The 15183-nt window shown below is 35.2% G+C and overlaps 1 protein-coding gene across 2 annotated transcripts in view; it reads left to right on the forward strand.

The window, feature by feature from the left end:
• The window catches only part of LOC149795320 (mitochondrial proton/calcium exchanger protein-like), a 70506-nt gene extending 56326 nt beyond the window's left edge, over positions 1–14180 (forward strand). For both annotated transcript variants that reach the window (XM_089965085.1, XM_089965086.1), the window contains exons 12-13: positions 6931–7072; positions 9409–14180. In XM_089965085.1, the coding sequence (XP_089821211.1) occupies positions 6931–7072; positions 9409–9603 (337 nt within the window). In that variant the 3' untranslated portion in view covers positions 9604–14180. The remainder of the gene's footprint in view (positions 1–6930; positions 7073–9408) is intronic.
• Positions 14181–15183: the final 1003 nt, after the last annotated feature.

Consider the following 15183-nt stretch of genomic DNA (forward strand, 5'->3'; position numbering starts at 1 on the left):
ATTTTTTTTTTTAATATTTATTCCTGTATCATATCAAAAAAGTTATTTTCCTTGACAGGGAAGATAACATGAAGATGGAAGGGAATATGCAGTTCTTCTTTGAATACATTCTCCAATCACTTTAAAATCTGAAAAGAAGATCTACTATTTTGAATCCTATAATCACGAAAAGACAAACTATTTTGTCTGTCCCATCTGTATAACATACATACAAAGGAAAGAAGCTTGTACCTATTATCTGTCCTGACCACATCTATTAGCTATGGTTGTTTTCTCTGCTTTAGTTGTCACTGGGTATGAACAACATTATTTCATTTGCCTCTTGAAATCCAAGAAATATTGTGAGGAATTTCAACCATGAGTCAGTATAATATGTAAAGGTATTTACTTCTCTTTGTAGTCATTATTTTTTTTTTAAATTGCTCATAATCATCTTACTTTTTTGACAGATCATGTGCGCTAATGCAGTCGCATGATGCCTCATGTGAATATGGCAGTGAATATGACAAACAAATTGTTTTATAAGGTGGTAAAAAATGTCTTACATGAGGCTAATGCCCTCACAGCTTCAGAAAATCTGGATCTATGTCTGTATGCACTCCTTTTTGTGAATAAAACTGTCATCTCTCTGTACCATTAGAATGACATTGCTGTATGGTGGTATAGTAGAGGAGGTGTGGAAGCAGGCATCATAAGAAGTACCTTTTCAACTTGCCATGCCACCTGCACCAGCTTTCAGGCTGAATCAGTCTCAGCTGCCAAGGAGAGATGATTATTGGCAAATAGATACATTGCTGAACACTGCACAGAGGCTACAAATTTCACTTTAGTCCAACTTCAGGTGGCAAATGGTTCCTTAGTTTCACATGGAATTTAATAAAGGGGATAGAAAACAAGTTTTCTCCTTCCCAAGCCCCCAAACAGCCATTATTGAAATTGCAGCCAGTTTAGACCTATATGATGCATACTTTCTTATTCTTAAATACTTCCTCATTCAGTCTCGCCAAAGTCATCAACCGTGTTGTTACTCTTTTCCAGTTGTTCTTGTCAACAGCAACTGCACTGTATCATGATAACATCCTCCAAAAACATGTGGTAAGTTTATCTTTGGTGAAGGTCATAAATGATCTTCTATCCCTTTAGAGTGAATTAGGGTTTCTTGTCAGCTGGGACAATTCGGAGCATAGTCCATCCCAGCTTTTGGTCCATTTGGGCATGGAATTTTTTGCCAGCTGCAACCTAGTTTGACTTCATAAGGTTTGCATCACATAGATTATTAGTTTCCTGGGTAGATTTCTGACAGATAGTAGATATCTGCAAGAGATTTTCTGCAACTCCTGGGTTTGTTGAATGTGACGGCAGATTTGATCCTTCTTGGGCATCTTTTCATGCACCCATTGCTAGTGGCCCTGCTCTCCCCATGGCAACCCTTTGAAAATCTACAGACAGATCTTATTATCAATGTGGATTCAAGCAGGAATTCCCTTTGAAAATCTACAGACAAAATTTATTATCTGTGTCGATTCCAGCAGGAATTCCCTTTGAAAATCTACAGACAGAACTTATTATCTGCGTGGATTCCAGCAGGAATTCCCTTTGAAAATCTACAGACAGAACTTATTATCTGTGTGGCTTCCAGCAGGAATTCCCTTTGAAAATCTACAGACAGAACTTATTATGTGTGGATTCCAGCAGGAATTCCCTTTAAAAATGTACAGACAGAATGTATTATCTGTGTGGATTCCAGCAGGAATTCCCTTTGAAAATCTACAGACAGAACTTTTTATCTGTGTGGATTCCAGCAGGAATTCCCTTTGAAAATCTACAGACAGAACTTTTTATCTGTGTGGATTCCAGCAGGAGTTCCCTTTGAAAATCTACAGACAGAACATATTATCTGTGTGGATTCCAGCAGGAATTCCCTTTGAAAAAGTACAGACAGAACTTTTTATCTGTGTGGATTCCAGCGGGAGTTCCCTTTGAAAATCTACAGACAGAACATATTATCTGTGTGGATTCCAGCAGGAATTCCCTTTGAAAATGTACAGACAGAACTTTTTATCTGTGTGGATTCCAGCAGGAGTTCCCTTTGAAAATCTACAGACAGTACCTATTGTCTGAGTGGATTCCAGTTCATATGGTTGGGAGCCCACCAATTGCCCAGCTTCACCTCTTTACATCAACCTTCTAGAAATAAAGGCCATTGTAAAAATGTGTTTCATTTCTGGAAGGATTGGTTGTATAGAAAGGTAGTCCTCATTATGACAGACAACTTGGTGGTGGTGGCCTGTCTAAAATAGGTGGGGGTGGGTGTTTTTTTTCTGTTTTTTTTAATACAAAATCACAAGATCTCTGTATGTACTAGTTGGAACCTTTCCATGCTGAATATAACTTATTCTAAAGAAGTGGCCAGGCTCTTTACACACAATGGTCCATCCATTGGTCAATCTTTCAACATATCTGTACACATTGGAAGCATTCAGTGATCTATTTACAACAAGATGGAATTACAAACTGCCTCCACCCCCCCAATTACATCTACAGTCCTGGACACAGAAACCTGAACCACAGATCCTGATTCAGTCAGTTGTGAAGGATTGGAGGCAGGGATTTACAAATTTTCTGAAAGCTTTCCTCAGGCAAGTTGATTTGTAGGTCACTGGTTTGGGGGCTGTACATATTCCATCCCTCCAAAAGCCCAACTTGTTCAGATAACCGTCATCACATGTGCTTCATCACTGCTTAGACAGGTTACTTTCAATCCAAGACATAATAGAAGCTGTTGCCTAGCAGGCACAGTCAACATTCTCAAGCTTTTTTTCTAAGTGATATAGCTTCACAGAATAGGAATTTGGCTAATCAGTTTTCTTAAGTCCAAATTATCACTAGACCATTGGAAGTTGACACAACATTGCCACTGGCATAGAATTTTGCTTCCTCCTTTAATTTTTCTTATCAGGAGAGAATGTATTAGAGGAGAAAGCAAATGTTTTTGTAAATTATGTTTCTCCAAGAATTCTTACCTGAAAACGTCTCTATTAAATTCTCCCAAACCTCCCTGCAAATGTGAGTACCCAAGCTAATCTGAATAAACAATAGTAGCTACCTATCAGTGGTCCGAGGAGGTAATGGGTAAGAGTTTCTTCCCTTGCTGGATAAACATCTTTTCACAATTGCTGGATTCAGTCAGTAAAATATTTTCAGAGAAACATAATTTACTAACCATATTTTTTGCTGCCTGTGTATTCACATGTATGTTTGTATTGTGTTTGCTCATTTGTTGATTCATTTGTTATGCCTGCAATATCTTTAACACCTTTTGCTAATATTTATGAAAACTGATATGTGAATGCACCTCAGTGAGAGTCACTCACCCAGTCAAAAACTAGGTCACTATGACCTTGTTTCTTTTTTCTGTGTGATTTTTTAAAAACTTTCAGGATCGATTCATTATACCTTCTTTATATTAGATCCTATTTTTCCTTTAGTCATGAGAAATGGCATGTAGATCCATGACTAACTCATTCATACCAAATCCAGGTCACCACCCAATTTTCTTTTGTATTTTGGGGTATTTTTTTTTACATCTTCAGTATCACAAACCCTTTTTCACCTTCGCTTGTTAATACCAGTGCAGTATGTGGCTGCATTGCAGTGTGAGCAACTCATCAATACCAAATCTCTTTCTTTGACCTAATTTTCATGCTGGAGTGATTTATGTATTTCATCTATCCTTTCATTACACCCTCAGTATATTGAATCCTATTTGATCTACATTTGTTAAAATTGGTATGTGAATGCATTTTAAGGAGAAACTCAGCCATATTGAAACTGTGTCACTGTGACCTAATTTTTATGATTGACATTTGTAAGTTTAACCAGTTGTTTTGTTCCATCCTCTGTATAATTAATCCATTCCATCTTACCAAACTTTGCTTGAATTCCTACACTGATTAAATTGTAAGTTGATGCATCTTAAGGAGCATGTTACTGTAGTCATTTTCCTTTTTCCACATGGAGGCTTTATTGCTAGCTTTGACCATCACATGGAGGCTTTGTTGTTAGCTTTGACCATCACATGGAGGCTTTGTTGTTAGCTTTGACCATAACACGGAGGCTTTGTTGTTAGCTTTGACCATCACTTGGAGGCTTTGTTGCTAGCTTTGACCATCACATGGAGGCTTTGTTGTTAGCTTTGACCATCACATGGAGGCTTTGTTGTTAGCTTTGACCATCACATGGAGGCTTTGTTGTTAGCTTTGACCATCACATGGAGGTTTTGTTGTTAGCTTTGACCATCACATGGAGGCTTTGTTGTTAGCTTTGACCATCACATGGAGGCTTTGTTGTTAGCTTTGACCATCACATGGAGGCTTTGTTGTTAGCTTTGACCATCACATGGAGGCTTTGTTGTTAGCTTTGACCATCACATGGAGGCTTTGTTGTTAGCTTTGACCATCACATGGAGGCTTTGTTGTTAGCTTTGACCATCACTTGGAGGCTTTGTTGCTAGCTTTGACCATCACATGGAGGCTTTGTTGTTAGCTTTGACCATCACATGGAGGCTTTGTTGTTAGCTTTGACCATCACATGGAGGCTTTGTTGTTAGCTTTGACCATCACATGGAGGCTTTGTTGTTAGCTTTGACCATCACACGGAGGCTTTGTTGTTAGCTTTGACCATCACTTGGAGGCTTTGTTGCTAGCTTTGACCATCACATGGAGGCTTTGTTGTTAGCTTTGACCATTACACGGAGGCTTTGTTGTTAGCTTTGACCATCACATGGAGGCTTTGTTGTTAGCTTTGACCATCACATGGAGGCTTTGTTGTTAGCTTTGACCATCACATGGAGGCTTTTTGTTAGCTTTGACCATTGAGCAGTTGGTTGAATCCTATCCAGCCCAGTCTTGGTCAGCCATCTTATGCAGGACACTTATCTCTACTGTCCTGTTGCCTTTGCATCAATTGCCCATATCAGTTTATTGTTGTTTATTCTGTGTTCCTTTTGGAGAAGGGATTCATGTTTATGAGTAAACACATTGTTTATACTTTCCAAACATTGCTAGCAATGCCATTTGAATAGAATTCAGAGCAATGCTTTGAATTAATACATGTTTTATTTATTACATCAAGCAATATCATTAGACGGATGTCAGCAAAAACTTCTCAATAGTTCCATCATAGGTATGTGATACAGAAAGTAAGGGAATGTGACTTACTGTTCATGTTCAAATTATAAATTGATATTTTATGAATTTTCATTGCATACATGAACTTATTTTCAAAGCATTGATATTTCAAGGCAACATATCGGTGCATTTGAGATAGTTTTAGAAATAATGTGGTAGGTGAGTTCATACGATTGTGTTAATGCTTCAGTTTCATATGAATGCAAAATGGTTTTCTTGAATATATTTGGTAAGTAGAAGTAAATAAATACGTTTACATTGTCAGCAACTGGATGCACTTGTTATGTTATTGGCAAATATACAATGTTTGGTCGTTAGTACTATTGGACAAGTTTTTATTTTGTGGTGACATAAAACAGCTAACACTTCTGTACTATAAAAAGAGTGCAGAAAATGTTTTCAAGTAGTGTTGAGATTTACAGGGTAATGATTAGATTTGGAGTTTTGTCAGAATGTTTTAGGTGTTAATGCTTCACTTGGCTGAAATCACATAACTGATTTAAAAGCTCATTACTAGTATTTCTCTGTATGTTAAGTGTACAGTCAATACATTTTAACAGTTTGGTTTATTCTACACTGAAGATCAGTTTTTGCTCTGCCTTTCTGAAATTCTCCAAAATTGAATAGGCTGTTGAAGAAAACCCAGTCTTGGATCTGCTCTTAATAAAATCACAGCTCTCTTTGTAGTAAAGTAATATTTATGAAAGTAATAAGCTTCAAATTATCATGTTAGGACAATAATAACCATAAATTATCATGTTAGGACAATAATAACCTCAAATTATTATGTTAGGACAATAATAACCTCAAATTATCATGTTAGGACAATAATAACCTCAAATTATCATGTTAGGACAATAATAACCTAAACCATATCATGTTATGAAAGTAATAACCTAAAAATTATCATGTTATGAAAGTAATGAGCTTCAGATTATCGTGTTAGGACAGTAATAACCTAAATGTTATCATGTTATGAAAGTAATTAGCTTCAAATCATCATGTTTTAAAAGTAATAAGCTACAGATTGTCATTAACCCCAAATTATCATGTTAGGACAGTAATAACCTCAAATTGTAATGTTAGGACAGTAATAACCTAAACATTATCATGTTATGAAAAGTAATGAGCTTCAGATTATCATGTTAAGACAGTAATAACTTCAAATTATCATGTTAAGACAGTAATAACCTAAACAACATTATCATGTTATGAAAGTAATTAGCTTCAAATCATCATGTTTTAAAAGTAATAAGCTACAGATTGTCATTAACCCCAAATTATCATGTTAGGACAGTAATAACCTCAAATTGTAATGTTAGGACAGTAATAACCTAAACATTATCATGTTATGAAAAGTAATGAGCTTCAGATTATCATGTTAAGACAGTAATAACTTCAAATTATCATGTTAAGACAGTAATAACTTCAAATTATCATGTTAAGACAGTAATAACCTAAACAACATTATCATGTTATGAAAGTAATAAGCCTCAAATTATCATGTTTGAAAGTAATCTACAAATTGGCATTAACCTCAAAATATCATGTTAGGACAGTAATAACCTCAAATTATCATGCTAGGACAGTAATAACCTCAAATTATCATGCTAGGACAGTAATAACCTCAAATTATCATGTTATGAAAAGTAATAAGCTACTAATTGTCAAGTTTAAAAGAAAAGTTTCCTACTCAGTATCCCTTGATTTAATAAATTTAAATTTTTCATCTTTTTCACAGAGGCAATATGATCAGTTTAAATGAGATGGTATTAGCATTGAAGCGGCTTCAGAAGGTACCAGATGACACTAGACTGCAGAAGATTGTCCAGGTTTTAGATGAAGACAAAGATGGCAATATTGATGTTTCACATACTCTTAAGGTACTATTTTCAGAAAGTAATTTACTCCCATCATACTGATATTTCACATATACTTATGGTATTATTTTGGAAAAAGTAATTTACTTCAATCATACTGTTATCTCATATACTTTTATGGTATCACATTGCACTACTGATTTTTGTCTCATTGACTCCTGTGGCCTAGTGGATAGTGTCCGCCTCGGATGCAGGAGGTCGTGGGTTCGATCCTTGGCTGAGTTATACCAGAGACTTGTAAAATTGGTACTAACAGCTGCCTTGTTTGGCGTTCAGCATTAAGAGGTTATTGTTAGGACTGGTCAGCCTGGTGTCAGGATAATGTGATTCGGTGGGACATCATGCTACATGTCTCCGGCATGATGCCCCAGTGCTACGTCACTATAAACTGCCACATCGCAGACATCATAGCGATATGACTGCAACATTGTTAAAGCTATGTGAAAAATCCAAATCACAGAAATCACACTCTCATTGGTATTGATTGAGGAGATTACTATATTTATCAGTATTTATTGCATCACTGATAAATTCTCACATTCCAAGTGCATTTCTTTTAGGACAGCACGTATTTCTCCACAACTTAAAATACTCTACCTGGTTACATTTATTTCACCTGTTTCAGGAGGCACTATTGCCACATGTTGATATTATATGATATCACGTTGCATCATTTTAAATACTAATCTGTTATTACCTTCTCCTTTGGAAACTGGCTATAACAGAATAATAACACATCCAGTGCTTTAAAACAACCTGCTGCCAGATCAGAATCTACAGCTTTTCTTTGAAATCAGTAGACCTTGAAGACCATGATTTCCAGACCCATTTTGCATACATGCCAACCATTACGCTATTTTCACCAGATTACATCTTAGTCTATTCTATGCATGTATTACACTTTTCCGATACATCAAAAATTAATTTAAAAATAAAGCAATAATTAGTTTTGTTTGTCAGTGATATTAACATCTTTTTTACTTCTTGTCATCATATGCTGCATCAGAATAGTGTAAGAGCTAATTTGTCAAGCATGGAACTACATATAATGACCTAATTTTCTATTTATAGCAACTGTAAATGACCCATTTCCAAGAAAACAGACAGGTTGCTATAATTTAAAACTATGCCTCGCAGGTTCATTATATTGATGTTCAAGTTAGGTAGCTGACCAGTCATTACTTTTAAAGAAAAGGGTGCCAGATAAGGAAACAGGCTTTTACAGTTTAACTTGTGGATGAAACTTCTTAGAGCAGATAGGTCTTTTTAATCTTAAAAATATGTTCTATCAGTATCAGTCAATTTGTAAAAAGACTATGAGAGTGATGCAGTACAGCACTTGGGTTGAGTACTTTGTCATGCAAAATTTGTGGACCTCATGATGATTTGGCAAAAGTTAGACATGTAGACTAGTTAAAGTGAGTGTTGAATATAAATAATTTTTCAGTATGTTTTGTTTTGGTATTCTGGTTCCACATAAAATTTGCCTATTTTTCTTTCCTCCAAATATTTTGACCTACAGCTCCAGTTTATTAGTAAAAACAAACATGTACATATTAAGCTACAATGTCACAGCTGCAACAAAGTAGGGGTACTAATATTGGTAAGAAGTAACATATAGATTACACATTTTGTGCTCAGATTGCATTTACTTGCCCCTTGTATTAGCAAAAATTATGCTTATACCTCTCTCGGGGTTGGCAGGGGCCCCGAGTGGCCGAGTGGTCTAAAGCACTCTCTGTTACGGATCACTGCCATCTCACCTCTGTCTGCGTGGGTTTGAATCTAGGATTCGGCTAACGTCGGTATGTGAGAAAGCTCGCCAGTAGCTTCTCGTGGGTTGGTGGTTCTTCCCGGGGTTTTCCCGGGTTCTTCCTCCACCATTAATACTGGCCACCATGAATAGCCTATCATGTGCTGAAATTTGGTGTTAAACATCCACAACAACAACAACAACTCTTGGGGTTGGCATGTATGATTTTGTGGGAGCAGATCGTGTCTATGCTATTTTCAGCCAGGCTTAGATGATATATGACTGAATATTGTAGATATTACTTTTCCTGCAATGCTGTTATTGTCATCGCTGGTATATTTGTGTGATGAGAGTAAAAGTAGATCACTTAGCTAATGTCTCGGTTCCACTTTTCTGTTGTTGTTGTTGCTTCTACTACAACTACTACAGCTGTCAGTTTCCAAGTTTTTCTTTATTCCAACTCCTCCATGCTTTCAACTAGGCAGCACTTCCTTTTCTTGAACAATTACTCTTCCAGTTTTGTCCTCTTTGATCTTATAAAATTAACATGATGTCAATTGCTGAATTCTCTTTGTTTTGTTTCCAGGTGATAGAACTTTTGGGTCGTGAAAATATTAAACTGAGTGCATCACAGGTAACAGACATAATTGACCTGCTCAAGAGAGAAACATTAATTGAGGAGGAGGAAAAGAAGAAGGAAAAGTTGGAAAAAGAACAGATCAGCAGCAGTCAACCAGAAAATAATAAAAAAGATTTGAAAGAGCAGTCTCAGAGTCAATAGATAACTAGTTAATACCATGTATTAGTTCTTTTAATACTCTGCTAACAAAAACTGTGACGTGTTCTAATTTTCTGATATCCATCCAGATGGGTAGGCAGGCATCCGTTTGGATTTCCATATGTACAGTTATGTTCTAGTGAATGGATTTCAGTGAAACTTGGTAAATGTGTTTCCTTTAGCCCCAGGAAGAACACTGGCTCCAAAGTTAAGTTTAGTGTTGCTGAATATAAATGCTGCCTGGGCCTTTCATTTCTGGATAATTAAGTTCCTGTGAACATATTTCCAGTTAACTTTGTACATTTGATTTCCTCAGCCCAGGGAAGAACCCTATTGACTTTGGGATCAGTACCTTCAGGATTATGATTACTGTTAGTAAAATAAAAAAATTTCATTGCATGTAATTACTGATGATAGATTTCAGTGCCATATGGTGCATGTGTTCTCCACTAGTCCAGTGAATAATCCTATTGATTTTGAGGGTTGATGGCTCCAAAGTCATGGTTACTATTGCTAACAGTGGATTTGGGCTTGGCATGTTATTTATGGATAATACCTTTGGTTGTGTGAACAGATTTTCCATGCAACTTGTTACTCATACTCCTGTAGCTCTGGAAAACACCCCTTTATTTGGAATCAGTAGCTCCAAGGTAAAGATCACCATCACAGAAATTAGATTTGGCTATTGCATTTCATTTCCAGATCATAACTTCAATATTTTCCAGTTTATGTGTAGCAAACTTTGCACATTCATTCCCTCTACCTGAAAAAGACCCCAGTTAATTTTGAGGTGAAATTTAAGGGTGAAGGTCAGTTACTAAGCACATCTTTTGCCATTGTATTTCTTTACAGACAAAGACCCAAGTTCCTCTTCAACTTATTTCAGTGGAACTTAGTACAGGTATTATAATTAATTTACCTTAGAGCCCCATCAGTTTGGAATTCAGTGAGCTTGAGTTTCAAAGTCATTATTACTAAAACTACATTTCAGTCTGATAACCTTGCATTGAAAGAGTGTCACGTGCTATTCATGGTACACGTTTTACATGTTTGAGAATGCTATCTCCTTCCTTGAAATTTACATATGCATGAATATGAATTCAAACTTTGGTTTCTTTTTCAGCAAGAATTTGCATATTGGTAGAATTGTGCTATCTAATTGCACATTATCTCTGAGGATATATATTAATCAGTTTGACTAGAAATATGTTTAATATTTGGTTCCATCGTTCTGTGCAATGACGAGTAATTTTTTGTGTGCCGGACATGTCTCTCTTACCAGTTTTGCTTCTGCACAATAACTCAAGTTGTACACAATCAGTTAAGAAACACTGGTTGGTTTGCACTTGGAGTAAGGAGGAACCTATTTGATTTTCGAGGTAAGTAAGTCAACAGTCATGGTCACTGTGAAAGAAGAAAAAAAGTCCTACAATAATACAAGTTCCCCATCGTCTGCTGTTACCAAACTTTGCAGATGGCTTGCACATGGGGTAAGAATAAGATCTCTCAAAATGTCAAAGGTTAAGGTCACTGTATCTGAACGGTTTCATGTGGTTGTACACAATAATATTGGTTCTTCATCACATATCTGGACAAAAACTGTGTGGATTACTTGCATTTGGAATCAGGAAGAAGCCAAATGATTTAGGATTCAAAAGATCAAAGGCCAAAGCCACAGACTCTAAAATAGAAAAATGCTTTGTGCACAATAACATTAGTTCTACATCACTGACTTGGATACAACTTGTGGATGGTTTATACTTGGGGTAAGGAAAAAGTGTATTGATTTGGGGATCAAAAGGTCAGTGTCACTGTAATTGAAAGAAGAAAAGTGGCTTCTGCACAAACATATTATTTATTTGAGGACCATTATACAAGGCAGATGTATAAAGTGTTTTTTGTACTTTTAATATTTACGTGTGTTTGTGTGTGTAGGGGGTATTTGTTTGTATGGATTTTCTTGATCACTACACATTATAGACCCAACTAACATTGATCTGTTAAGACAAAATAACCCACTCCCTTGAATTCAAGTGTGAATAAAAATGGCAAACTCAACAGATCACCCCCAACAAAACTAAATATAGTGGTAGCTCATTTGGTAAAGCAATGGACTTGCAATCCAAGGGTCATGGGTTCAGTACCTGCCAACACCAGCCTAGGTCAGTGGCCATGTTGTTTTCTTGAAAAGGCACTTACTGTATCTCCCATTTCCTCAGTATGACATAACCAAATAAAGTGCTGTTAAACACCAACCAGTATCCAGTGACAAAATCTGGCAGGAACAGTGTAAGATTGAATCTACAAATATCTACAAGTACAGCAAAAAGTAATCCAGCATACCCCCCCCCTTTCCTTATATGCATTCAGAATAATTTCCATTGGTATTTGACAGTCTTCAAAAACATTGTTGAGCAATATTGTGTCATGTTTGATCTGCAATTCATCGTTAGTCCGTCATTTAATCCTTAGCTAAAAATGTAGCATATTTGTATAATCCAAATCAATGAAATTGCTAAGAAATTGCAAAACATTTAAAAATTATATTCAACCTAAGCTTTGAGTTTGTGTTTGAAAGGGATCTCTGTAAACTAATTGGTCAAAAATCTTGATTAACTTTAAATATTGCCAACCAGGTTTTCAGGTAATATCTCTTTCAACCCATATTTGCATATAATGTGTAAGTTTTAGTTTTGCTGAACATCATTAGTAAAATGTGCCAACCTTGCTTTAATTTGATCCAGTTAATTTTAAACAAATAAATATGGGAATTATTATAACAGCATTTTAAAGATGACATCAGAAGGGACATTACGACATGGAGGTTTTGTACAGATGAATATTCATTTGCATCGAACAAAGGCAGTTTCTTAACTCCAGCTTTCTCTATCAGATGCCTTAGTATTATTTAATGCAAAGTAGAGAATGTTTCAAATCTTTGCACACATCACATGGACATTTCATATTTTGAAATGCAGAATTAATTAGCAAAATTAAGGTAAATTGATAATCATACTAATTCTTTCATTTTTCCAAGTAAATACAGTTTTCTTTTGCTGAAATTATGTAGAATTGAATGACTTTAAAAGCAGTGTTTTTTAAAAAAAATTCTTATGTTCATTGTTTATCTGTTTAATGACCTTTAGTCTTGCATACTAGTCAATGCACCATAAGTCTCGTACCCTAGTCATGGCTACAATATTAATAGTTGTCAAATAGATTTTCAGATGATTTTCAATGATTTTTATTGCTTGTCAAATAATGACTGTTATTTTGCAGCATTGCAATTTGTGAACTTCCTGAATGACATATCATAACATGATGTTGCTTGTCTAATTATTAATCACAATTTAATTTTTGCTCACAATTCATGTATAAAAGTCAATGCATTGCTTAACTAGAAACTGGACATTGACACACCTATGCATTTTAAAAGTATGTATGGACTAATTATTAGTTGCGCAGCATAGTTTACCAATATATGTTTATATAAAATATGGGCTAGTAATAAACATTTAGCAATAATTAATACAAGAACACAAATAGCTTTATGATGTAAACATAATACTAGAGCAGCTTAAAATGCTTGCCACTGCAAATCACCTGTGTTTTTATTTTAGTTTAGGAAATGTACATAAAATCAAAAAACTTTTAAGCTAAACTTTAGACAAGTCTTGCCACTGTTGCTGTCATAATCATTACTTCTTTGTCTTGCTTCATACTAATGTTCTGTCAACAATAATATCTACTTCCCTGAAGCACATGTTGCCTCATTAATCTAAATCTCTGATAATTTTCCCAGTGATAGTTTGAAAAGCAAATACATTGACCATAATACAGGAAATATCCAAACCATTTGACCAACATCAAATTTTGTCTCGTTAACCATGTCCAGCTTTCCCTCAAGCTTATGCAGATCACATTTTTAAAAAAAAAGAAACAGCACATCGCTGACAAAATTAGGGATTGCGTCAGGGGTGGGCATAATTATTCAGGGTTCAGATAGACAGTTTCTTATAATCAGAAATGGTTGAAATAGAAAACAAAGTTGCTAGAGTATTCAAAAGCTTCATTATAGGAAGGAAAGATGGGACAAACGGACATGGAGAAGGATGGAAGCTATTTATATTTATCCTTTGTTAAAATTTTGGCAAGTAAAAGGATTTCTGTTCTAGTGGCAGTTGATCTGATGTTTAATTGTTTGTAATTACAGTAATATGACCTAGGTACTCTAATCACTTGCAATTAATTATTACAGTGAACAGTTTCTTTTGCCAAGACCACTCATTTTGAGTTCTTTAATCTTGTAATAAAGCAAAATTTGGTTCCAAGAACCTTTCACTGTCTTAAACATATTACCATCTATCAGCAAGGTAAGTCGTTTCATGATGTACACCAAGCTTGACATGTTACGTTTGTAAATACAAGAATTATACTTGTATATTTTATGTTGATGCATATTTTGTAATTAAATTTATTTGCTATACAAGCTGTTCATATTGTGCAAAAACATTGTTATATAATGTAAATGATAGAAGCCTTTATTCAAAGCCATTGGAAATTAAAACTATGAGGACAAAGTTGTTATTGTTGTGTTTCAGCTTTTATTTATATATATATATATATATATATATATATATATATATATATATATATATATATATATATATATATATATATATATATATATAATGGTTGGGTCTCTATCAACGTGTAAACTTTACCTTACCACTCACAAAGTAAATGCAGTCAAAAGGACATTATATTAATTTTGTGATTGATTAGGTAAAGACACAACCATGATCATATAATTCTTATAATTCCGGTTTTCCAATTTTCTGCAGATTTCATCAACAAAGCATTCAATTTTAGGTAGCTGGTTGTTTTCTTTCATTTGCCACTTTACACCGTGCCAGAATACCCAGCTCTGTCTGCACTAGCCAAAGGTCATTGAGTCCTGTAGTATGTAGATAGGGCAGAGTATCAGAGTGGGTCACAGCAGTGATCTGAGGAACTTCAATCACTTGGTTTTTTTATTGCCAGCCTTTTTGTTCCATATTATGTGTACATCCAGCAACTGTCATTTTAGCATTTTGTTTATTCTTGTGTTTATATGTTTAGATCAATCATAATCAAAATCATGTCCATTTTTATTGAGACCCCAGCTCCTTTTGTCATACAGAACCATGACTTTCAATAACAGCTCGTGAAACATGTTTTCAAAGGAAAAGCACAGTAACTTATTAATGTAGAATGACTCATTCTCATAAAACCTGCCTTAAGCATTCTGTGAGTCTTATAGTATAGAAAGAACTGTGCAGTTACATTTTTTAATTTCTGATCAGTAATTTATCTGTGGTTGCACATTTTAATCTCAAGTCCCAGAAGTGGGGGGGTGGGGTGGAGCACTTGCTGAAGGTATTAATATGGTGTATGGAGTTGATATATACAAAGCTTCACCTAAATTGCAATCGAAACTGATTGGGAACTAGAAATAATCCCCAGATCTTACAGATGTTTAAAAAAATTCCTGATTAGGATCACATGACCATGGATATCCAATCACAATCCAGAAAACTTAAA

This window comes from Sinohyriopsis cumingii, chromosome 7 (genome assembly GCF_028554795.1).
Source record: "Sinohyriopsis cumingii isolate HCF-2022 chromosome 7, ASM2855479v2, whole genome shotgun sequence".
Lineage (NCBI taxonomy): Eukaryota > Metazoa > Mollusca > Bivalvia > Unionida > Unionidae > Sinohyriopsis > Sinohyriopsis cumingii.